The sequence below is a fragment of the Mytilus edulis genome, chromosome 1, assembly GCF_963676685.1.
Source record: "Mytilus edulis chromosome 1, xbMytEdul2.2, whole genome shotgun sequence".
Classification (NCBI taxonomy): Eukaryota; Metazoa; Mollusca; class Bivalvia; order Mytilida; family Mytilidae; genus Mytilus; species Mytilus edulis.
In genome coordinates this window covers 125,851,932-125,876,603 of record NC_092344.1, presented here as the reverse complement: position 1 = coordinate 125,876,603, position 24,672 = coordinate 125,851,932, and the positions used below count along the sequence as shown (strand labels likewise).

The window sequence follows — 24,672 nt, the reverse complement described above, 5'->3', positions numbered from 1 at the left end:
TTTCTACTCGCAAAAGTCGCGAAATTAAGTTGGTTTACAGTATAACAATTTGCCTTACCGCTTTGATCAGAAACCATGGTTCTTTCATATTGTCCTTTGTTTAAATCATCTAAAACTGTGTTTAACTGAGTAATTCTGGCTGTAAACCTAAAAATACATAAACCCATGTAAAACAATCATATGTGTCTTAATATTGGAACTACTTATATCACCATTTTACAAGTTTTTTATTCATTGAAGATTGCTGAACATGATTTGATTTTGTGTTTTAAATGCTGCAGCTATTTCGTGGCTGCCACTTTTTAGTGGTGGAGGCAGCCAGAGTGCCAGGAGAAAACAACTCATCCTCAATGGAAAAACTGTGTCAGGGTTCGAACTTACAACCTCAGTGTTGACTGGCTAGTGATTACAGTAGTATTTACTTAGACCTTTCAATCACCATGTCCCCTTGCTGAACATGAAGTAAAGCTGATGACTACTACACTTTGAGTTTAACAATACATATTAAAAAATTTAAATTGACAGTCACATAATTGCCAACCATTTTACTGTCAATACGAGTTAAAGGAGATGTAGGGTATACATCTAGACAGCAACCCAATCACCCCAAAAAATCAAAAGATATCTAAAAGTTCAACATCCAGTCATCATTAACAGACAGCTGTCTATGTGATATGTCAAGCTTTGAATCGTCAGGAGTTTATAAAGTTGGAAGATCTGTGAGTAGGCATAAAAGGAACTATGGGATATAGTCAGATCAAATGACACAACAAAATAATTTATAATATTCAACAATAGACAAATGACTGTAAGAAATGTCAGCCTATAAATCATATAAATGTAGTAATTGTGATATTCATAGATTGGTACATTGTGGTCTTTTGTCCTGTTTTTGTGCTTAGTACCGATGTGATGAATCAAGTCTTTAAATGACTGAAATTCTGTGGTTATAGCTTCCTATATGGTATAGGATTTGCTCATTGTTGAAGGCTGTACAGTGATCTCTAAATAATCACATCCTTTTCCTTTTGTCTTATATATGTCTTAATTACAATCATATTAAATTTCCACATTTATATATTGCATTGGATTAAATGTGACCTTTTTGCACTTATTTGTTTTCATGACTTTTAAAATACTTACCCAGCTAATCGTGTCATATCTCTCCCAGCCAATACAATTCTACCTATAGCCTCCGCCATTCGTACTAACATTCTGCCACTCTTATAATAATCCTGTTACAGAAAAAACATAATAACCATGCTTACTTATGATGTATTATTTGATTCAAAAATATTTGAAAGAAGAAAGTCCCAGCTCCCCGTATCCGTTTGAATAATGAAACAGAAAAAATTATTGTCAGGTCTCTTATCATGGTTTAATTTGAAATAGACAATTCAAGTAAACTCCAAAATATATAAATGAATTAAAACTGAAAAACATAAAAAGTCTGATATTCAGTGGTTGTAGTTTGTTGATTTGCTACATATTTGTTTTTTGTACATTTTTAGGCTGTTTTCTCCTTTGAATTGTTTTACATTTGTCATTTTGGGGCCTTTTATAGCCGACTATATGCGTACAGGCTTTGCTCATTGTTGAAAGATGTACAGTGACCTATAGTTGTTATTTTTTGTGTTATTTGGTCTCTTGTGAAGAGTTGTTTCATTGGCAATCATACCAAATCTTCGTTTTTATAAGACTAACAAAGGCCAGAGGCTCATGACTTGGGACAAGCCAAATAAATCTTTATTTCCACTTTAATGTTTATATGGTTGATATATTTACCTCTAATCTTTCACTAGAAGTGCTGTTTAAATGGCGTGGGTCCGCTAAATCTAAAAATGGTCGACTGACAACTAAATAACCAAATACAGTAGCTACATCTGAAAATAAATATTTAAAAATGGTAACACACAAAAAATATAACATATAAATATAACATAGTATAACTGCCTAACAGTGATGTAGAAATTCATTCAATCCTGATCAGAAAATTGAAAGAAGGTTCTACAGCCTTCCCCATCATGTCATGTGTCAGTCCTTCTATCCTTTAAAAACAAACATGTGTCAAAGGTAAAACAGTCTAAAAAAGGTCATTTGCCCCAAAATGCTTTTTCCAGATTTTTGGCTTCAACTGGACCTGCAACTGGCAGTGGTCATTTAACAAATAGATTTCAATTATAAACATGATCAGTAGTTCCCGCTAATTAATACTATTCTATTAAAGCTTAGGGCCTCTGAACTGATACCCAAGGAAAGTCAACCCATCCAGAAAAAAAAAGTTTTATCGGATTTCAAATTATCAAGTTGTATTTCAGCTCAAAATATATGACCATATATACCCTAAGGTTGAGAGAACTTGTACAAACTTTGAAATTATTGTTGTAAAGTTGACATCTAAATGTATGGAGTGTCATTAAAGCCAAATAACAGTAGTTTTGGTAAGACCGTCATATTACGGTCACTGTAAGATATGGTAAAGATAATCTTTGTTAAGATAAACACATTTGTAACATGTTGTATAATTTATGTTTTCTTCATCTATGTGTGAATATGACTAATCTATTTATAGCATGGTTCATGTAATAAGAATTGGTTTGTTTAGAAATATTTAAGATAACTTACATTTTGCTATAATATTATCTACAAATCCCATCTGCATTCTAAATGATATAAAATTCCGTAAATGTCGTACCTATAAAATAATAATAAATGAATTCATTAAGTAATATATATATAAGATTATAAATGAGATAAATGCATATTTTTATTATTTACGGTAATAGTTCAATGAGCCAAAGTTGTTTAAAAAATGTGACATAGCTCATTCACTCATAACATTAAACTTAAACAGTTAATCATGTAATTAATTATCAATAATGTAATTTTTTTATGTAATTAATTATCAATAATATAATTTTTTTTAACTATTTTTAGTGTTTTAAACATGAAACTTTGAGGAACTAGAATATGGGTGTATACAGGTCAAATACTTAACTTTAAATACCAAGATGGATCATAAACAAGTCTCAGTGAGTAAATATATAGATTACAATTACATAAAATGGAGTTAGTTGAGAGGTTTGCTATGTGACCTGTAGAGATTAACATCTATCAAATTCTTCATTCATTGCTGACTTACCAATTTACTAAATGTAGCTAAAATAATGGTTTGTTCTCTTTTGTTTCCTTGGTAAAATGCTATTTCTTCACTGAAATATAACAAAGATTTCAATGGTTACACCTTCCTTACCAAGGTATTCTTATGTTCTATTTCTAAGGGACTATACAGGGAAACAGAATATCATTTGATGTCAGATGCAATTTATACAGAATTAATTTACAGAAAAGTAGTTTTAGACACCTACTTATGAATGTCATTTTAAACTGTTTTCTTTTGAAGGTACATGTAGTAATGGGATGTATTCAAGCTAGACTGATTATCTCACACAAAAAACACTTCAGTGTTAGTTTTTCTTTTTCTTGAATTGTTGATTTTGTAGCTTTTTCTTTCTACTTCAGTTACAATGATAATCAGTAAGGAAACAAAATTATTTCTACTACAAGAAATCTTTTCTAGGGTTTTGGTTATAATTATGTTTTCAGAATGGTCTTAAAACTGGTTACCTGTTAGTTATCAATCTGGTATTAACATATCTGTATTCTCCCTCTAACTTTTGTTCTTGCATGGTAAACTTTCCAATAGGTCGCCGTAATCTATAGAAAAGAGAGAAGAACTATTATAGTCACAAAGTATACTCATAGGGCTCTTCATAGCTTGCTATTCAGTGTGAGCCAAGGCTCTGTGTAGAAGGTTGTACCTTTACCTATAATGGTTTACTTTTATAAATTATTATTTGGATGGAGAGTTGTCTCATTGGCACTCATACCATGTCTTCTTATATCCATCATACATGAAACATGAAACAAATAATTTTGATAATCATACTTGAATATAGAAATAATGTAATCAACAAAATTTTCAGATTTAAGTCAAATCCATACAAGATCTAGAGCCATAAGAATATAAGTAAATAAATAGGGAACGTGTCATGGAACACAGATGGTGCCCCCACATGCATATAACATCATAAAGGGACATAATTTAAGAAGAGTAAAGGTGACGATACACAAATTTGAACTTGATCTGTGTTTTTTGGTAGTTAGCATTGTGTATAAGTTTCATAACATTTGGATGAAGCAAGCTAGTACAATAATGGAAACCAATTTCGGGCAGTATTGATGGATGTTAATTTATATGTTGAGACTCTCGTCCCCCCAACACACACGTTTCTTTTACTTCACAGAATAAACATTTAAGACCATGATGACTGGTCATTATAAATATAATACAATTTTAGTTCTAAATAGACAGGATAAACTTATAAATGGCAAACAAAAATGTAACAAAATCATTGTTTATTCTCCGGTAAAGGTTTGGCAGTTGTACAATACATTGTTAAGATAAGTCAATAAACTTCTTAATATTCATACACAGCAGCTAAACCTTGAAATAAATTACCTTGTTAAGATTAGTCCTGAAACTGCTAAATATCCTAGCATAGTTGCTGGACCCTGAAATAAAATAATATAAAATCTAGGGTTTAAACTTAGTAATCCATATAAGGATTTAGATCAAATCAAAAGTAAACAACACTTCCTAAATGTACATATTCTTCAAAATAGAATGAAATTTTAAGCATGTAAATAATCCTAAGAATAAAAATACTGATAAGAGCTTGAAAGTAACCAAAACAATATTTTAGACTAAATTTGACAAAATGGACAATTATAATTATATTAATACCCAATTATTAATTTTTTTCTGTTATCTTGTTCACACATTTTTCCTGTTCTGTAAAAAATGCTTTATCCATTTCCTTTCTCAATTTTATTTATCCAAATAACTTAATTTTCTATTTTAAAACATTTTATGTTATTCAAAAAATGCCTTCCAAATTAAAATATGCTCACATAAAACTGATTTTAAGTTTCAAACAGTTCTGATTTATAGTTCCTGAGAAAAGTGCAACCAAAATTTGAAGGAAATAACAGAAGAAGATGGAGAGATGAAAATCATTAAACTTCCTCGTTTCAGAGAAGGGGCTTAATATATATTACCTGTGCTCCAATACTGCCAGTCAACTTAATGGTGTATAACCCTACATCCAGTAAAGGCTGAAAATATAAAATATCTTTTTAGATTTATCATAAGCTGTTAAAGGGGTATTAGCTATCAAACTCATGTTCACCCAACTTAATAAAATTCTTATATTTGATTAAAAACACACTAAAACTTAAATCCAAATTACAACAAGCGTGCACACGCTGAAATGTCTCGCCTTCTATACTAATCATTGATATTATGTTGATAGTCCTAAGTATAAAGCTAAGCTTTATAACAACTGTACCATAAACTTAACATTAACCAAGATAACTAAACAAAGACCAATGAACCTTGAAAATGAGGTCAAGGTCAGATGAACCATGCCAGGCAGACATGTACAGCTAACAATGCTTCTATACAACATATATAGTTGACCTATTACTTATTGTTTAAGAAAAATAGACCAAAACACAAAAACTTAACACTGTGCAATGAACCGTGAAAATGAGGTCACGGTCAAATAAAACCTGCGCGACTGACATGAAGATCATAAAATATTTCCATACACCAAATATAGTTGACCTATGGCATATAGTATTAGATAAAAAGACCAAAACTCAAAAACTTAACTTTAACCACTGAACCATGAAAATGAGGTCAAGGTCACATGACATCTGCCCGCTAGACATGTACACCTTACAATCATTCCATACAACAAATATAGTAGACCTATTGCATATAGTATGAGAATAACAGACCAAAACACAAAAATCTAACTATAACCACTGAACCATGAAAATGAGGTCAAGGTCAGATGACACCTGCCAGTTGGACATGTACACCTTACAGTCCTTCCATACACCGAATATATGAGCCCTATTGCTTATAGTATCTGAGATATGGACTTGACCACCAAAACTTAACCTTGTTCACTGATCCATGAAATGAGGTCGAGGTCAAGTGAAAACTGTCTGACAGACATGAGGACCTTGCAAGGTACGCACATATCAAATATAGTTATCCTATTACTTATAATAAGAGAGAATTCAACATTACAAAAAATTTGAACTTTTTTTTCAAGTGGTCACTGAACCATGAAAATGAGGTCAAGGACATTGGACATGTGACTGACGGAAACTTCGTAACATGAGGCATCTATATACAAAGTATGAAGCATCCAGTTCTTCCACCTTCTAAAATATAAAGCTTTTAAGAAGTTAGCTAACACCGCCGCCATAGCCGCCGCTGGATCACTATCCCTATGTCGAGCTTTCTGCAACAAAAGTTGCAGGCTCGACAAAAATTATAAAAAGAACAATTAACAATGCATGGAGTTGATAAAGTGTATCAGCATTTCATGTGTATTTTCATCTAGACAGTAATTTATGATATCTGACCCTTTACCTTATTCAGATTGGAGTATTACTCACCCTCACTATAATAGAACATGTGTACAGCCAGAGCGAGTTACTGACCTTTAACTTACTCAGATTAGAGTATAACTCTCCAACCCTATCACAGAACTTTTCTACATCCTGAGTGAGAAACTGACTCTTACCTTACTCAGATTAGAGTATAACTCTCCAACAGCATCACAGGACTTTTCTACATCCTGAGTGAGTAACTGACTCTTACCTTTCTCAGATTAGAGTATAACTCTCCAACCCCATCACAGAACTTTTCTACATCCTGAGTGAGTAACTGATTCTTACCTTACTCAGATTAGAGTATAACTCTCCAACAGCATCACAGAACTTTTCTACATCCTGAGTGAGTAACTGACTCTTACCTTACTCAGATTAGAGTATAACTCTCCTACAGGATCACAGAACTTTTCTACATCCTGAGTGAGTAACTGATTCTTACCTTACTCAGATTAGAGTATAACTCTCCAACCCCATCACAGAACTTTTCTACATCCTGAGTGAGTAACTGACTCTTACCTTACTCAGATTAGAGTATAACTCTCCAACAGCATCACAGAACTTTTCTACATCCTGAGTGAGTAACTGATCAGCATTAGATATTCTGTTATCTAAATTACTCATTTTATAGTAGGTAAACCCCCTGAAATTAAATTATTTTCATATTATTATCTGATATTTAGTTCAATGAAAATCTTTACATATATATATCAATATACTTCATCACATATTTACAATATCAAGTCTTTTAATGTAGAGGTAAATTTATTGGTGTTTAAGGCCACTTTGAGCATTATTGGCTAATTCATAGCGGTCAGCTTGTATTGATGGAGGAAGTCAGATTGTCCAGAGAATCACAGACTTCTTGGGTCAGCTTGTATTGATGGAGGAAGCCAAATTGTCCAGAGACTCACAGACTTCTTGGTCAGCTTGTATTGATGGAGGAAGCCAGATTGTCCAGAGAATCACAGACTTTTTGGGTCAGCTTGTATTGATGGAGGAAGCCAGATTGTCCAGAGAATCACAGACTTCTTGGGTCAGCTTGTATTGATGGAGGAAGCCAGATTGTCCAGAAAATCACTATTTCATAGCGGTCAGCTTATATTGATGGAGGTAGCCAAATTGCCAGAAGAATCACTCTATTTCATAGCAGTCAGCTTGTATTGATGGAGGAAGCCAGATTGCCAAGAGAATCAAAGACTTTTTGTAAGAAAACTGACAAGACTAGTAAATTAGATTGGAATCAAATGCCGAGTTTTAAATTAACAACCTGAAGTGTTGACAGCCTACTGAGTCTAGACTCTTTTTGTAGGTTTAGATAACCTTAAATCTAATTAACCTTTGCTGGGGTCTAAACATAGTTGTGAATAATTTTCAAAGACGATCAAAGTTCTAGCATGTAGGTACAGTGGTGTACAGCATAACATAAGGACACATCATTATAAAGTGTTATCAAGGGCATAACAAAGTAAACAAACACATTTCAAGGTGTTGTCATGGCAACTCAAATATTTATGGTAAATGAATATATCTTAACAGTTTTTGATATATCTAACATCTTCTAGTATCATCCCTTAAAACTGTTTGAATTGCTTTCTCAGTGCATCATAAATTGGTGTCTGTGGATTGCTGCTTGGATTCAGCCTTTATCTTTTAAGGTCATAGTTTAATTTACCTTAAGTATTTATCATATAAGTGTTGAGACAGGTTTGTTCTAAATCTCAGCTTCAACTCATTTAAACCATACTGAAATGGAAATATAACAGTGACATGTCTATGGCATATATGTTCATCCTGGGAAAATAACCCTGTCACAGTTGTTCTTGTGACACAATATAAAGAATATCATTTCTTGTAATATAGTCAATATTTTCAATTAACATCTATTTATAATCCAACATACTTACCTCTATCATATTTATACAATTAACATCTATTTATAATCCAACATACTTACCTCTATCATATTTATACAATATCTTAAACATTCAGTGTTTAACCTATATATTTTACAAGAAACATTACATTTTTGGTTAAATTTATCAAGAAAACTGGTGCATGACATATACTAGAACAAATATCTGGATTATATTATACAATTCATATTTAATATAACTCCATACCAGATAATGGTATGAAATGACCTGTAAACATAGGTTTCAAAAGAAAAAAAAGATGGAAGAAAAAAGGAATAAATTTGGTACCAGAGAAGACAACCTTATTGTCAGACTGAAAAATATTTTAATATTAACTAATTAAATATAAACCTACCTTCAGCATGTTGTTTACAACTGATATCTACAACAGAACACAACATAGTCATATCAATATATCTTACATATGATTACAGTGACTTCTTATCTATTATATATCAATATCTTAATAGGTTTATGTTTCTTTATTCCAATTCTCAAACATCTACAATCATGAAAAAAATAGGGCAATGTTAACCCGACCCTGTCTAATTCGTATGCCTGCTTTAAAAGGCAAATGACCTATAATATCAACATTGTATTTTTAAAAACAAAATATATTTTAAGAGATTTCATATGTAATATATCTGATTAACTTTTCAATGGTATGGGAGCGCACATCAAGTAAAAATATTACAATCCAGGAATTATTTTTCCCCTTTCCTTTTATCTTCTATTAGTACAAGTTTCATTTCGATCCAGTTACAACCTGTGTGATCTTTGTTTTGCTTATAACATGCTGTAGTTGCATTGGAGAAATTTCCTCTATAAAGAGAACTTGAGCTGACCATACGCTTTTGTTGAGGTTAATCTTTCTCAATTATAAGTTTTCTGTAAAGTGATTCATAGACTGTTGTTTGCTATTTTATCAGGATTTTTATTGAGCTATGTTTATCTTCACATATAGTTTTTGATATCTTTTTCTTTGTAATCATCAAAAGCATGGCACAGATGAAGGTTCAGTAAGACCCCTTTTTGGCCCCAAAATAAAGCAGTTTTACAAAATTGTTAAAATGTAAACTATTAGTTATTTTTTGGACATAAGAATGGTTCTGCTACATAAATATGGGCTGTTTTTGACAATATAATGCACATATATTGGATACTAGCACCATTAAGTCATGCTAAATTACTGAAATCTTCACAATTCTAGTATTCTAGTTAAATTTTAGACGGTTTCCGTGTAAAATGAAAGTGGCCACATTTGTGTTCATCCTTGATATTGAAATGTCAGTTGTATTTGATGATAATACATAACATGTACAAAGGTTGGGGATGAACATGGATGCGGCCACTTTCATTTTTGACAAAAACCATCTGAAAAGTGACATTTTTCTGCATATTTGGTAGATTTTTCATATTTTAGCTTGAATCAGAGGGTTTTTAATGACTTATTCAGTTAAAATCTTTCACATAAACTAATTGAATCAAATGCAATAGACACTTAAGTGTTTAAAAAGTGGTCAAAATCTTTCGTCAGATGAAACTGAAATTTGAGGCCAAAATCGGTCCTTACCAGACCTACTCCTTTGTATGAATACTTTGGGATGGTTTTGCATAATATTGTAGAATTTTTATTCATGGCAAGGAAAAATTTGTACAATTATTATTTATGGCATTACATAGATAAATTTGTTAACTCACTCACCAATGGCATTGCGTAGATAAATTTGTATAGATGAACTTTGAATAAGGACATATCTCTTCCAATAATAGCACTGTAAAACATAGACATAAAAGAGTAAAATAAATGAACTACATAATAGAGTACATGTAGCACCCCCTGAATATTTATTTATATCATGATTTCAAACTCAACATAGTTAAAGTTGTATGATACAATAAACTTAATACGTTGTACAATGTCTCTTGAACATAGACCATCTTCTATATTATTTTAATGAATAATTCAAATAAATTTCACCTTTGTGTTACTGCAAAGCAGTTTAAACAAGAATGTATACATGTATGTCCCACTTGCCCAATCATTTTCTATGTTCAGTCGACCATGAAATTAGGATCAAAACTCTAATTTGGCTTTTAATTTAAAATTAGAAAGATCATATCAGATGAAATAGGTGTACTAAGTTTCAAGTTGACTGGACATTAAATTCAGCAAAACTATATTGACCAAAACTTTAATGAGAAGTGGGACAGATGGATAGAAGAAAGAACAGAGGCACTGATCGAAAAGCATAATGCACCTAGGTGGGGCATTATAAAACACTCATCTCCCAAATCAATAATGTTATCTGATTTCCAATCCAATGTCATCACATTTAGCTGTAGAGATGTTGTGTAATATACTTATGTTCTGTAAGATGAGATGTAAGTCACACCCACCTTTCTATAGATGTACCGTTCTGTATCATCCAAACGTCTGCATACGTTCTGGCTATTAATGACGCTGCTACTAAAGTCATGTAAAATGCCTGAAAGTATAAACATAAAGTAAAAGTTAAACCTTTTTCAAATGATTTTTATAGTTTGTTCTTATGTTGTTCTGTTACACCACTGTCCCAGGTTGGGGGGAGCGTTTAGCACCAACAAACAAGTTTAACCCTGTATGTGCCTTTCCTAAGTTAAGAGTCTGTAATACTATGGTTGTTTGTTGTTGAAGTATCTAAGATCTGTTTTACATTCATTGTTTTGTCCATAAATGTGGGTGTAAGTTTTCTGCTTTGAATTTTTATATATTTTTTATAACTGACTATGCAATATGGGATTTGTTCATTGTATATTTTAGGCTATCCAGATTTAGGTCTATAAAACTTAGAGTGTTTCAAACATAACTAATTCAATATCTTATCATGCTTATTTGTTTTACTTAAAAGTTATCTTTGAGAGTTTTAAGACAATGGTAAAAACTCACCTCTTTTGTTACCCATCCTGGTATAAGAATTTTTAGTAAGGACCATAGCCTCCTGAAAAAATAAACAAAGTTGTAATTATTAATAACTTAAACTTGACCATCGACAGAGTTTTTTTAAATAGCATTTCAATAAATGAATGTGATACACTAGCTTTATCAAATACTACTGTAGATTTCGTTTTTTAACATGTTATAACATTGTATAAAAGTAATCATTATAATAGACTATTTTCATACTACAGAATTTATTTTTCGATAGGTTACATACTGTGTGGTAGGATATCCTGCAACTATGTCAAGAAACATAAACCGGTAAAATAAAGCTTTCAATCATTACAATCTAAGTAAAAAAATTACCGTAACTGTTTTCTATACATGACAAAATCATCAGAAAACTGCAGTCTTTTTTTGCAGTCCAAATTGCACTGATTGTGTATTGATTTGACTTCTTTTGGTTGTTCTTACCTGACCATGTATATTGTACCAGATGTCTTAACACAAATAAAGTAACCAGACAAAAAATAATAAAATCTAGAGTCAAAAGTGGGTAATAAATTATGTTTTTTTCTGACAATTGTTGCAGCTGTAGGAAAAGGACAGGCAAGGTGTATTTTTAGTTTTGATACTTTTTGCAATTGTTGGAAAAGAGCAGGCAAGGTAAATGTATTTTGTGTTTTGTTTAGGACACTTGTTGTGATTTTAGGAAAAGTGCAGACACTGTGATGTTTTTTTTCTGACATTTGTTGCGATTGTAGGCAAAGAGCTGACAAGGTGCATGTACGCTTTTCAGCCACTTAAATTGCGATTGAAGAGCATGTATTTTATGTTTTCTTCAGACACTTAGTTTGTATATCTCATATGTCGAGCTCTAAAGCATAAAAATATACAATGATATACAATAACTTTAATAGAAGATGTCAACATTAATAGTAGACATCAAGACATGATAGCCCTACGAAATTCATAGGGAGCCACCATGTTACAGTGTTATACCCATCATATTGTCAATTATTTGCCTGGGGTGCAATACATTCATATGATATACAAACATTGTACATATACAGCTACATTTAAGAAAGATTTACAAAACCTTATAACACAAAACTCACTTGAAGAAATCAAGATCTACTGCAGCTCTTTCTTTTTTACCTCCAGTCTGAAAAATGGAAAGTTTCTTGAATTATCTGCCAATAATCACTGAACACAAGCAATCACAGTTTTACATGTCAATGTATGTAGTAATATGGAAAGCTGCTCTTTTAATAACACCAGATAACATACACTGTGTATAATAATTATGGATAAAAGATCCTATTATCATGCAATTACACCAAACAACAAATACCTTTGACATATAACTACATGTTATGGTAAAAAAAACACATGAATGCTTCTTATTCAAAGACAACATACCTCATGTATAACAACTTTAATTTCTGGTTCTTCAGCTCTGTCAAATATAAAAAGTGTACAAAATAAATAAATATTAACTAACATGACTAATTATATATGAATCTATACTAATAAACGAGAAGACCTCACTTTGTGTGTCGCTTCTCTTCCTTCCACGATAAATTATTCATCATGCCTCTGTGTTCATTAGGTAACATGCATAGTCGTATTTGTCATCCATTCTAATGATTATTCAGGTTGAGTTATTTTTTGAGAAAAACTACAAACTAGAGGCTCTAAAGAGCCTGTGTCGCTCACCTTGGTCTTGTGCATATTAAATAATGGACACGGATAAATTCATGACATAATTGTGTTTGTAGATCTTACTTTACTGAACATTCTTGTTGCTACAATTATTTTTGTCTATAATGAACTTGGCCCAGTAATTACAGTGGAAAATATTTTCTACAAATTTACAAAAGTTTATGAAAAATGTTAAAAATTAACTATAAAGGGCAATAACTTCTTAAGGGGTCAATTGACCATTTTGGTCATGCTGACTTATTTGTAAATCTTACTTTGCTGAACATTATTGCTGTTTACAGTTTATCTCTATCTATAATAATATTCAAGATAATAACCAAAAACAGCAAAATTTCCTTAAAATTACCAATTCAGGGGCAGCAACCCAACAACAGGTTGTCCGATTCATCTGAAAATTTCAGGACAGATAGATCTTGACCTTATAAACACTTTAACTGCATGTCAGATTTGCTTTAAATGCTTTGGTTTTTGAGTTATAAGCTAAAAACTGCATTTTACCCCTATGTTCTATTTTTAGCCATGGCGGCCATCTTGGTTGGTTGGCCGGGTCATGCCACACATTTTTTAAACTACATATCCCAAAGATGATTGTGGCCAAGTTTGGATTAATTTGGCCCAGTAGTTTCAGAGGAGAAGATTTTTGTAAAAGATTACTAAGATTTACGAAAAATGGTTAAAAATTGACTATAAAGGTCAATAACTCCTAAAGGGGTCAACTGACCATTTTGGTCATGTTGACTTATTTGTAAATCTTACTTTGCTGAACACTATGCTGTTTACAGTTTATCTCTATCTATAATAATATTCAAGATAATAGCCAAAAACAGCAAAAATTCCCTAAAATTACCAGTTCAGGGGCAGCAACCCAATAACAGGTTGTCGGATTCATCTGAAAATTTGAGGGCAGATAGATCTTGACCTGATAAACAATTTTACCCCATGTCAGATTTGCTCTAAATGCTTTGGTTTTTGAGTTATAAGCCAAAAACTGCATTTTACCCCTATGTTCTATTTTTAGTCATGGCGGCCATCTTGGTTGGTTGGCCGGGTCACGCCACACATTTTTTAAACTAGATACCCCAATGATGATTGTGGCCAAGTTTGGTTTAATTTGGCCCAGTAGTTTCAGAGGAGAAGATTTTTGTAAAAGTTAACGACGACAGACGACGGACGACGACGCTGGACGCCAAGTGATGGGAGAAGCTCACTTGGCCCTTCGGGCCAGGTGAGCTAAAAAAGGAGTCCAGATATGATTCCGTCATCAGACTGACTTTTAGTCATTGATAAGACTTCCGGTTTGAAACATGCACAAGTACAACCAATCCTATGATAGTTAACAAAAATGAAAAATAAATAAGCCAATCAGAGCGTTCTTCATATCATGGTGTTTAGATCGCAAGAACCACAACTATTATACCTCCTTGGAGAGGACAAATATTTTTCGCGTTTATCTACATGTAAATTGCTATTATATACTACTTTAATATATAGAGACTCGCTGTATTCTGTTTTCTTTGAAATGTTTACTATTTAAAGGGTCATACCCGTTGCATATATATTAAAATAAGTAAAACATATGGAAACAAGAATGTGTCCATAGTACACGGATGCCACATCGGCACTATATTTACTAAGTTCCTAGTTGATTGGACTTCAACTTCATCAAAAACTACTTTGACCAAAAACTTTAACCTGAAGCGGGACAGACGGATGGAAGGATGAACGCACGAATGCACAGACTTGAAAACATAATGCCCAATAATAACGCATACCAATTTAATGTTGAAATTGAAAGTAGTGATTTGGCAAAAATGAAAGTAGGGTAGAGATTAGAGGGAGGCAGGACCTTTTTTGGGACGTCAGGATCGGGTGTTTTTAAGCTCGGGATTTGGGGATTGATCCTAATGGGATCCGGGAATATATTTTTTGATTTCGGGATTTCGGGATATGAAATTCTCTAAATTCTGTATCTCGGAATTTCATGTTTTTAAGCCCGAGATTTTGGGACCCTCCGACCACCCCTCAAAAGTCGGTCTTAATTATTTATACAAGATTCACATCCTACCATTGGCATATTAATAAGTCTCTTAAAAGAAAAAAGCACTGATGGATTGTTCTAGAAGCATATTTTATTAGACTAATAATGGTTTATATATATATATAAGGCTAAAGCAGTTACATTTATTTCATGTTTGAAGCGGTGCAAATTTTTGATTTAATTTGACTTTTACAAAAAGATGCATTGTAGCAAAGGAGAAGAATAATTGTGGTCTGAGGCCAGAAACATGAAAATAATTGAATTTAACAGAAAGGAAACAAATATCGGACTTTGGAAAAAGGGAGAAGGCTTTTGATACCTTTTATGAAATTCCTCATACCTAATATCTTTTACAAAAAATAATCCTACAACAGTTCACAAGCTGTATATGCCCGATTTCGTGGGTGTGTTCTGGTATGATTGAATACTCAACAAAATTTATTTACATTCCAACTACAATTAAGATTAACTTAACTACTTTATACAAAAAAAATTATGTACATGTATAAAGCAGTGAGTCTTGACTCAATCAGTCTTAATTGCAGTTCGAAAATTTTTAAAATATAACATGATTTAGTTTATAATGCATTTTGTCTAAATTGCAAATGCCTGGGTCTGTTTATCTTCACAAGCCAAGGGTTAAAATCCAGTCCCCTTCTCCCCATTCATCATGTTCATGGTGGATTAAGATAGAATTTCAGAGACACAATATAAAAAAGAAGATGTGGTATGATTTCGAATGAGACAACTGTCCACAAGAGACCAAAATGACACAGACATTAACAACTATAGGTCACTGTAAGGCCTTCAACAATGAGCAAAGCCCATACCGCATAGTCAGCTATAAAAGGCCCTGATAAGACAATGTAAAACAATTCAAATGATGTATTGATTTCTATCATTGTTGTCTATTGGTCGCAGTTCAGTCAGTTGTAACCAGCTGTATCATGCAAATCAAAAGGCATCCTTAAGATGACCATGTAAAAATGAGAAAATATAAATAAGTAATTGCCACATGTAAAGAATAATGGTATTTGGTGACCATTTTAATGTTCTTGCTGCCATTGGTAAAGAATGATGATGTTGGAATGTGCATGACTTTTATCTTCTGATATATGGCGCAGCATATAATCAACAAGAATGTGTCCATAGTACACCGATGCCCCACTCGCACTATCATTTTACATGTTCAGTGGACCGTGAAATTGGGATCAATACTTTAATTTGGCATTAAAATTAGAAAGATCATATCATAGAGAACATGTGTACTAAGTTTCAAGTTGATTGGACTTCAACTTCATCAAAAACTACCTTGACCAAAAACTTTAACCTGAAGAGGGACGAATGGACAAACGAAGGGATGGACGAAAAGAGGCACAGACCAGAAAGCATAATGCCCCTCTACTTTCGCAGTTGGGGCATAAAAATGTTGGCTTTATCTGCCAAGGGTATAGAGAAGGGGACTAATCATAACCCTTGGCTAGCAAAGATGGGGACTTTACGTTTGAATGTAGAAGGTATTGTAAGTCCCATGAGGGCAAATCATTTGTAATCAGTGTTCTAGCTACAAAGTTTGAACAGGGCACAGCGCCTGCTGTTCTTTATTGATGCCCTTGCCTTTTTTCTGTCGTTTCCCCTACAACATGCTGTTTTTATGGCAAAAATCTCGGCATTTTTGCCTTTTAAATACTGGCAAATTCGTAATTCTTTCATGAACAGGAAGTTCAGCTAGCTGTGTCCAATTAAGTGACCCATTAAGTGCATGGCTTCACTTAACAGCTTTGGTGTCAAATACATTGTTAACAAGAAGTAATTGTAACAGGATGCTGTTATGAAGTCTCCCAAACAAAGCTCCCAAAAAACACCATTCATATGGTCCCATGTTCATTTGATTTGATTTTTTATCCCATACAAGAATATATATGGCTTACGGGTGGAGATCTCCACCATTTACAAGTATTCAAACAGGAGGGGGTGGTGGTGACCCTCAGGGACTTTACCTACATTACATTTGATTTGTTTTATTGTCCCATACCGTTTACAAGTTTTCAAACAAGAGGGGGTGGGGTGAGCCCCTAGGGACTTCCCTTTTATTTCATTTCATTTGTTTTATTGTCCCCTACAAGAATATATATGGTTTAGGGTGGGGATCTGGACCGTATACAAGATTATAGCACATTCTCAAATTGAACAGGGTGGGGATGACCCCTGGGGACTTCCCTTTAATTTCTTTTGATTTCTTTTGATTTGTTTTATTGTACCATTCAAGAATATACATGTATATGGTTTAGGGGTGGGGATATGGACCGTTTACAAGATAAAATAAAATTGAGAATGGAAATGGGGAATGTGTCAAAGAGACAACAACCCGACCAAATAAAAAACAACAGCAAAGGGTCACCAACAGGTCTCATGAGGGCAAAAGCATATTCTCAAATTGAACGGGGTGGGGATGACCCCCAAGGGACTCCCTCTATATTTCATGTGATTGGTTTTATTGTCCTTTAATCATTTCTGAAGACTGCATGTATCTATCACTTACAGTTTTCAAGTTATATTCATTTGAAAATTTTGGAAAATAAAATCCAATAGGGTTCTATAGTAAACCCCTCCCTCCTTTCTACCCCCCAAAATACCCCTTAATAGATCCCAATGAACAAACGAAAGATTGAAGGCTCACCTAGACATATTAGTCTACCATTCTATGAAATCCTAAGTCAATCTGACAAGTGATTTGGGAGAAACGCTGCGGACAAGTTCATTTTTTAAAGTGGCGGAAGAGGAAGAAGAGGAGGAAGAAGAAGAAGAATAAAAATAATAAGAACTGAGCAAAAACAATAAGTCTCCAAACTTTGTTTGGGAGACTTAATTAAACCAAGTACATTTACCTTAGTTTTAGGTCATACATAATTTGTATAGTTCAAAAACGTTTGACAAAAAAATTGTTACTTCCCCTTTTTTATCACCTTTCACAATATTCTTCTCAAATTCATGAAGTTTATATTCTTTTTCGAAATTATTTTTTAATTTATAACCAATTAAGCATGCTAAGTGCTAATGCATATCAGAACATTATTTTTAAATATGTTTTAAACCTTTAAACATTTATGTAATAAATCATTTTAAAAACAATTTTTTAAATCTTTACTTCCATTAAATGATTTATCAAGTGCATTGAAGTAATAATTTGAATACAAATATTATAAAGAGATTTTACTTTTGAAACCTGCAGTGAACACTGATTCAGCCAATTTCAGGGTAAGAAACAGTCAACTTAAATCAGGTGTAAATGAAAGTGTACATATAATGATCATATCATACAGAGAGGATTTTGTCTAAAGTATTGAATATTTTTACTCTAATTTAATTGAAACTTGATTATACCAAAGTGTCTGAGTTATATGAGGCTTAATTATTTGCCCTTTTTCAATGACATTTATGCATAAAATTTCCCCTTTTCTGACTAGCACCCTGCCCTTTTCAAATCCTGGCTTTTCCCCCTTTTTGCCCGTAATTCCTCAACAGCCAAAGCCAATTCTTACCATCTCTTTGTGGTATAATTTCAGAGAGATCGACAATGATCCATACAACATTCCACAAGTTGTTATCTGGAAACTAGAAAAATGCTTATTTGGGCCCCTCTTTGGCTCCTAATACCTAAACTGGTGGGACTATACATTGTATAACCTCCCAAAAAATCAATCCTAACCTTCCTTTTGTAATCATAAACCTTGTGTATAATTTTCATAAATTTCTATTTACTTATAATACTTAAGTAAATCGACCTGATTCCAATATATACAAAAATGATATACGACCACACAATTTTTTTAGGTTGATTATAAATATTGACTTTTACCTCCAAAGCTAACCAAACCTTTAAACAGATTTATTTTAGAAGGGATATACATGTAGTTACAATAGAAGGGATATACCTGTAGTTGGGTCATTAAAGTTGGCATATTTTGGTATTAATATTGATTAACAAGGAAATAAACACAAATGTTCTTCTTGTATCTTTTATGATGGTACGATAATAAAACCCTATAGCTTACAGGAGGGCTCGTGCTTGATTTTCATTTGATGTAGTCCTTTGTTGATTTATGTATCATTATCATTTTTTTTAGTTTCTTTTGTATCCTATTCTGACGCAGGACTCAAGACTTTTTTTTGTAATCTGAGTTTTAATGTGTGTATTGTAGAGTGTTTGTTTATTCTAAATTGGCTAGAGGTACATGTATAGGGGAGGTTTGAGATTTCACAAAACATATCTAACCCAACACATTTTTTTGCCTCTCCCAAGTCAAGAGCCTCAGGCCTTTGCTAGTCTAGCGTGTTTTTAATTTTAGTTCATTTATATGTTTTGGGGTTAAGCATGTTATAATGTGTAATGTCCATTTTCAATGAACTAGAGGGAGTTGTTTTCATACATCTTTGCTATTTGTCCACCATTACTGGATATCACACAGGTTACCGTAAAATTTGGACATTCTTATACGAAATATTTGACGTCACAATGAACAGTGATTGTTGTATTACATCAATAGTTCAAGCGGACACATTATAATTTGTGTCAGCTGGGAAAACGATAAGGTGTATTATCAGGTCAAGACAACTGGCACAGATTTTGAAATACAGAAAAGGTGTAATTAATCATGAAGCATCTCATTTGTTTCTTTATGTAGAGTCTCTAGGCATTCGTGGTGATGGCTGTGGATTCTATGGATATTTTGACTGAAATATAAACGTTCTACTTTCTGACCTTTCAAAACATTGGACTTTGACACTGCTTTTTTCCGTGATTATTAAACATAACAGACTTAGATTTTTGAAAACGTTTGAAGGACATATATTTTATACCTGTTCTTTCGTTTCAAACCAATTTTTTTATACAAAAAGTAAGAAGCTACTGCAGCTACGGTTAAGATCGCCGACCTCTGCGGCGTGAGCTTGCTGAGCGCTGCCATATTTCACAAGATAAACTTCCGGTAATAAAGTTAAAGATAGATGTCAACTCGGACCAAAGCTAACTGGGACCAATACCTTTCGGACCAGCTTTGAGACACCCAAGGACAAGAAGAATAACTTAGCAACAAGAAGCGTCAAGAAGACTATTTATAGCGACAAGAAATTAAAATAAAATCTTATTAAAATTACTTTATTCAAAATGAATAAATTAAAAAAATATGTATTAAATGTTGTTTTTATATATATATATATATATAGGGGCAATAGTAAAGTGATAGGTCTATAGCAAGATTTTTTTTATATTGATACAAGAAATTAAACATTTGTCTTCGTGTTTTGATTGTCTTCAAACGATATTAAACTATGCATAGGCATAATCGTTTGAGGAGGCAATACACAAAATGAAATGATATGCAACTGAATATTCAGTTTGATTACGTTTTCTTCTTGTTTGATTTCATTGTATTTCACAAATTATGTCTGTATTTTCTGGGCAATGATGCACAAATAATGCATTTTGAATGCAGTCAGCCTATTATATATCAAACAAAGAAAGTGTTGAAAGAATCATAAGATGAATACATGTATATAATTGTTCTGGTTCTAAAACTCAAGTAAAAATTAATATCATAATACAACCGGATTTAAAGAACGTAATATTTGATTATCATAGATAAATACAGTTAGGTTTCAAAAATGTGTGATGATTTTTGTTGCTAACTGATATTATTCTTTTCGCTTCTTGTCGCCAAAATTCTTCTTGTCGCTAATTGATGAAACCGAGTACGAGTAGGCAATTTAGACAAATGTTTAATAAAGACTAGGCTGATCGAAAAAAATACTACTCGGACCTATAAAAAAAGTAAGTAAACAAATTCAATTCTTTAATTACACTCACACAATATATGTGTTACATAAGGACAAATTACAAGTCAAATACAATAAATGACAGAATAGATAGGTAACTAATAATAAAAGTGTACTTTCTAAAGATCATAAAACTTGTAAGATACATGCATCTTTCTAAATGAAGGTAGATAGCTTCTTGATAAATATAGCTAGATTATACAATAACTGACAGTGACACTATGACAGCATATTTTGCATTTTCAGTACAGATGGGTATATATGTTGTATCATATTTCGGTATGTATTTCCGAAGTTTAGTCAGTCAGCCAGTCAGAGTCGATTTTTTCTTCCCTCGTCGGGATTCGAACTCATGCTGCTGAGATATCGTGACACCAAATCGCCTGCAGCGCTAGACTACTCGACCCCCTTGGCTTCATAATATTAAAACTTTCGATGGCCGGGTGTTACCTTTCCTCGTCAGTTTTTATCTAGCGTCGTAATACAGTACATGATATATAAGGCATGAAGATGGAAGGGTTACAGATCAGATGAAATATCTATTGTAAAGGATCCTACATATTAATGCAAGATACAGTCACAGAAATAATTATAAGTACGTCTGAACAAGTGACAACTCTACAACAGATTTATCCATCGGATCACCAGCAGTGATGGTGATACATGGCTGTGTACATTGCGTATATACAACTCGTCTAAACATCAGTTCAACAATGTTAGATCTGTAAGTTTGCTATCGCAAATTTTTTGTTCTTCCCTCGCCGGGATTCGAACTCATGCTACTAAGATATCGTGACACCAAATCGCCTGCACTGTACCCGACGCGCTAGACCACTTGACCACATTGGCCTCACAATAATAAAGCTTTCGGTGGCCGGGTGTGACCTTTCCTCGTCAGTTTTTATCTAGCGTCGTAATACAGTACATGATATTTTAGGCATGAAGATGGAATTGTTACAGATCAGCTGAAATATCTATTGTAAAGGATCCTACAAATTAATGCAAGATACAGCCACAAAAATAATTATAATTATAAATTAAGTACGTCTGAACCAGTGACAACTCTACAACAGATTTATCAATCGGATCGCCGGCAGTGATGGTGATACAAGTTAACATGGCTGGGTATATTCTGTATATATATATATAACTCGTCTAAACATCAGCCCAACAATGTTAGATCTGTAAATTTGCTTTCGCAAATTTCTTGTTCTTCTCTCGCCAGAATTCGAACTTATGCTACTGTGATATCGTGACACCAAATCGTCTGCACTGTATCCGACGCGCTAGACCACTGGGCCACCAATCTTCAATATGAAATCAAACAGACATAGAAAAAAAATTCATTGAAAAGGTGTTCAATATATATTTACATCTAAATTTATTTTTATACCGGGTTATAAGACTGTTGACAGTCTTCGGAGGTCACCTCGATGGTTAACTAGATGGTGTCCAGACTAAAATATAAACTGCGAAATGCTGAAACATATTACCGACTACATGCATAGTTAATTATTTAATTTTTCAAGTTTATATACATAATTTGGATTTATATTTTAGTATGTTATAAATCAAATATGAAATCTTTAGTCAAATTGGTGAATTTGAATGCTTATGTCCCTTAAAGAAAAGAACTGGTAACAAAATATTGACTGGACAGCTGACTCAGTCTGGTTAATTCATACCTCAACACAAACAAAATCTTTATACTGGTGATTAAAACACAGACACTTGTCAGAGAGATTTATTTTCTGAGACGAGTTCCTGTTAATTAAAACCAGCAATATGGATTCTGCTTAAAACATAAAAAAAATGCATGCATAATAGAAATATAGCTGCGAAAACGCAGCTCTATTGTCCTTTGATTTTTTGTTTGTTTATGGTTCTCAAATATAAAAAATCATCAAAAGGACCTTAAGATCTACATTTTCGCAGCTAAATATAAATAATAATAAAGGGGAAAAGCTCTTTAGTCAATAATAGTGAATCTCTTTCTTAAGAATTTTTTTTTTAAAGTTAAGGAATTATATAAATGATTTCTGTGTCTTCGTTGTTTATAAGCCAAATTAATTGGTTTTCATCAAAAAGTTTACTAAAATTACTATTATTATTATTTGAATGATCAAAATATGGTTAAGCATGTGCATTGAATTTAGAATTGGATTTCATCTTTAACAGACAATTTACATAAATGACATTTACGATATCTTCACTTCTCAATGTTGAGGTTGTGTGAGCTTACTTCAAATTAAGTTAACAGTCTTCTTCCATTTTCATTACCACAACTTCAATATTTTTCCAATTCGATTTTTTTGTAAAACTTACAATATGTTAATAACTGGTTCCCAACTTTTAAATGTTTAAAACAAATGTTAAATTCCTCATGGTGACGAGATTTAGACTGTATGACCCATTTTTTGGCTGGTTGTAGTAAATATCCCTCTCGACCTCTGAAGTCAATTAAAGGTCATATTAATCAAGAACTGTGTGTCATACGCATGTTGCTTAGTATGGCTATATCTTCTGTCCAAGTTGGAGCAAAACATGAAAATTATCTAATTTTCCCTCCATATATCAGTTAATGTCTAAAAGTGTATGTATATGAAATTGACGCAAGATTACACTAAGTGTTAACCTCGTCTTACGCCTTGCTCTATTCTAAAAGTGTCTGATATTTGAATATTTCATTGTACACAAGAAACAGCATTATTATATAAATTATTAATTATCAAAACAGATTGTTTTAAAATTTTCAGTTGATATTATCTTCTTATTAGCTCTGTATGTTTTGCTGCATCACATGCCGACTTTGCTTCAGCATCAGAATACATATTGATCAATATTATTTATGAAATTCTTCTGTATAATGAAAGAAGTTTAATTGTGCTGTTCTTCTAGTAAACCAAGTTGTCATGGATTTTGATATTTTATAATGTCAGATTTAATTCTGATCTTTAAAACTGCTTCAATGAGTTTAGATAATGTTGGAGTAATTATAATTACAGAGTAATGTCTACGATCTTTACAGCTTCACCTTTTTTTTAAAGATGAGTTACTATCCCTGACTTATGTCAATTTGGTATATAGTAAAGTATAAATGTAATATTCCAAAGTTAGAATCGTAAACATCATTGACAGACATTATGGAACTACCTAATGAACTGAGAGCCTTATTGGTAACAATGAAGTTGGATGGAAAAGAGACGGAATCACCGGGAAATTCACCGCCAATTCTGACCAAGTATCGGTCCAGCTCACTTGCATCAAGCTAGGTCAAAGAACCAGATACTACATCTAGGAAACATGAGCCGGCCCTGTAAAGCAGGAACAAGCCACCATCTACCAGGAGACACCACGCTAACCGTTACGCCCAGTGGATGGCTAACAAAACAGCCGTTGTACCTGCTACTCAAAATCAACAAACCACCAGCGTATACCACATCACGCAAACCGAGGCAAGAGACACCGTACTTGGTCAAGTACTTACACCAACAAAGTACAAAGGGGAACCAGTTGGGGTTGTAGTCAATAAGGATATTGTCACCAGTCCTTACAACCCCAAAAAGACCTGCCATCGCCTGGTATTCTACAGATAAGATAAGATAAGATAAATTTTATTTTCCAAATTAGGTCCCCAGGGGGGCATATACACATAACATATATGATTGATACAACATACACCTCAAAAAATGAAAGAGGCAAGCGCA

At 32.9% G+C, this 24,672-nt stretch overlaps 1 protein-coding gene across 1 annotated transcript in view; it reads right to left on the bottom strand.

The window, feature by feature from the left end:
* LOC139506062 (ATP-binding cassette sub-family D member 3-like) overlaps positions 1–20,132 on the bottom strand; it is a 56,879-nt gene extending 36,747 nt beyond the window's left edge. Inside the window, exons 1-17 of the mRNA XM_071295351.1 lie at positions 19,991–20,132; positions 12,790–12,826; positions 12,486–12,532; positions 11,377–11,428; positions 10,848–10,936; positions 10,153–10,222; positions 8,803–8,829; positions 8,207–8,277; positions 7,051–7,174; positions 5,122–5,178; positions 4,523–4,575; positions 3,628–3,717; positions 3,143–3,212; positions 2,626–2,695; positions 1,786–1,883; positions 1,144–1,235; positions 59–147 (exon numbers count right to left, since the gene is read on the bottom strand). Of these exons, the coding sequence (XP_071151452.1) occupies positions 59–147; positions 1,144–1,235; positions 1,786–1,883; positions 2,626–2,695; positions 3,143–3,212; positions 3,628–3,717; positions 4,523–4,575; positions 5,122–5,178; positions 7,051–7,174; positions 8,207–8,277; positions 8,803–8,829; positions 10,153–10,222; positions 10,848–10,936; positions 11,377–11,428; positions 12,486–12,532; positions 12,790–12,826; positions 19,991–20,097 (1,243 nt within the window). The 5' untranslated portion in view covers positions 20,098–20,132. The remainder of the gene's footprint in view (positions 1–58; positions 148–1,143; positions 1,236–1,785; positions 1,884–2,625; positions 2,696–3,142; positions 3,213–3,627; positions 3,718–4,522; positions 4,576–5,121; positions 5,179–7,050; positions 7,175–8,206; positions 8,278–8,802; positions 8,830–10,152; positions 10,223–10,847; positions 10,937–11,376; positions 11,429–12,485; positions 12,533–12,789; positions 12,827–19,990) is intronic.
* Between the last annotated feature and the right edge of the window lie 4,540 nt (positions 20,133–24,672).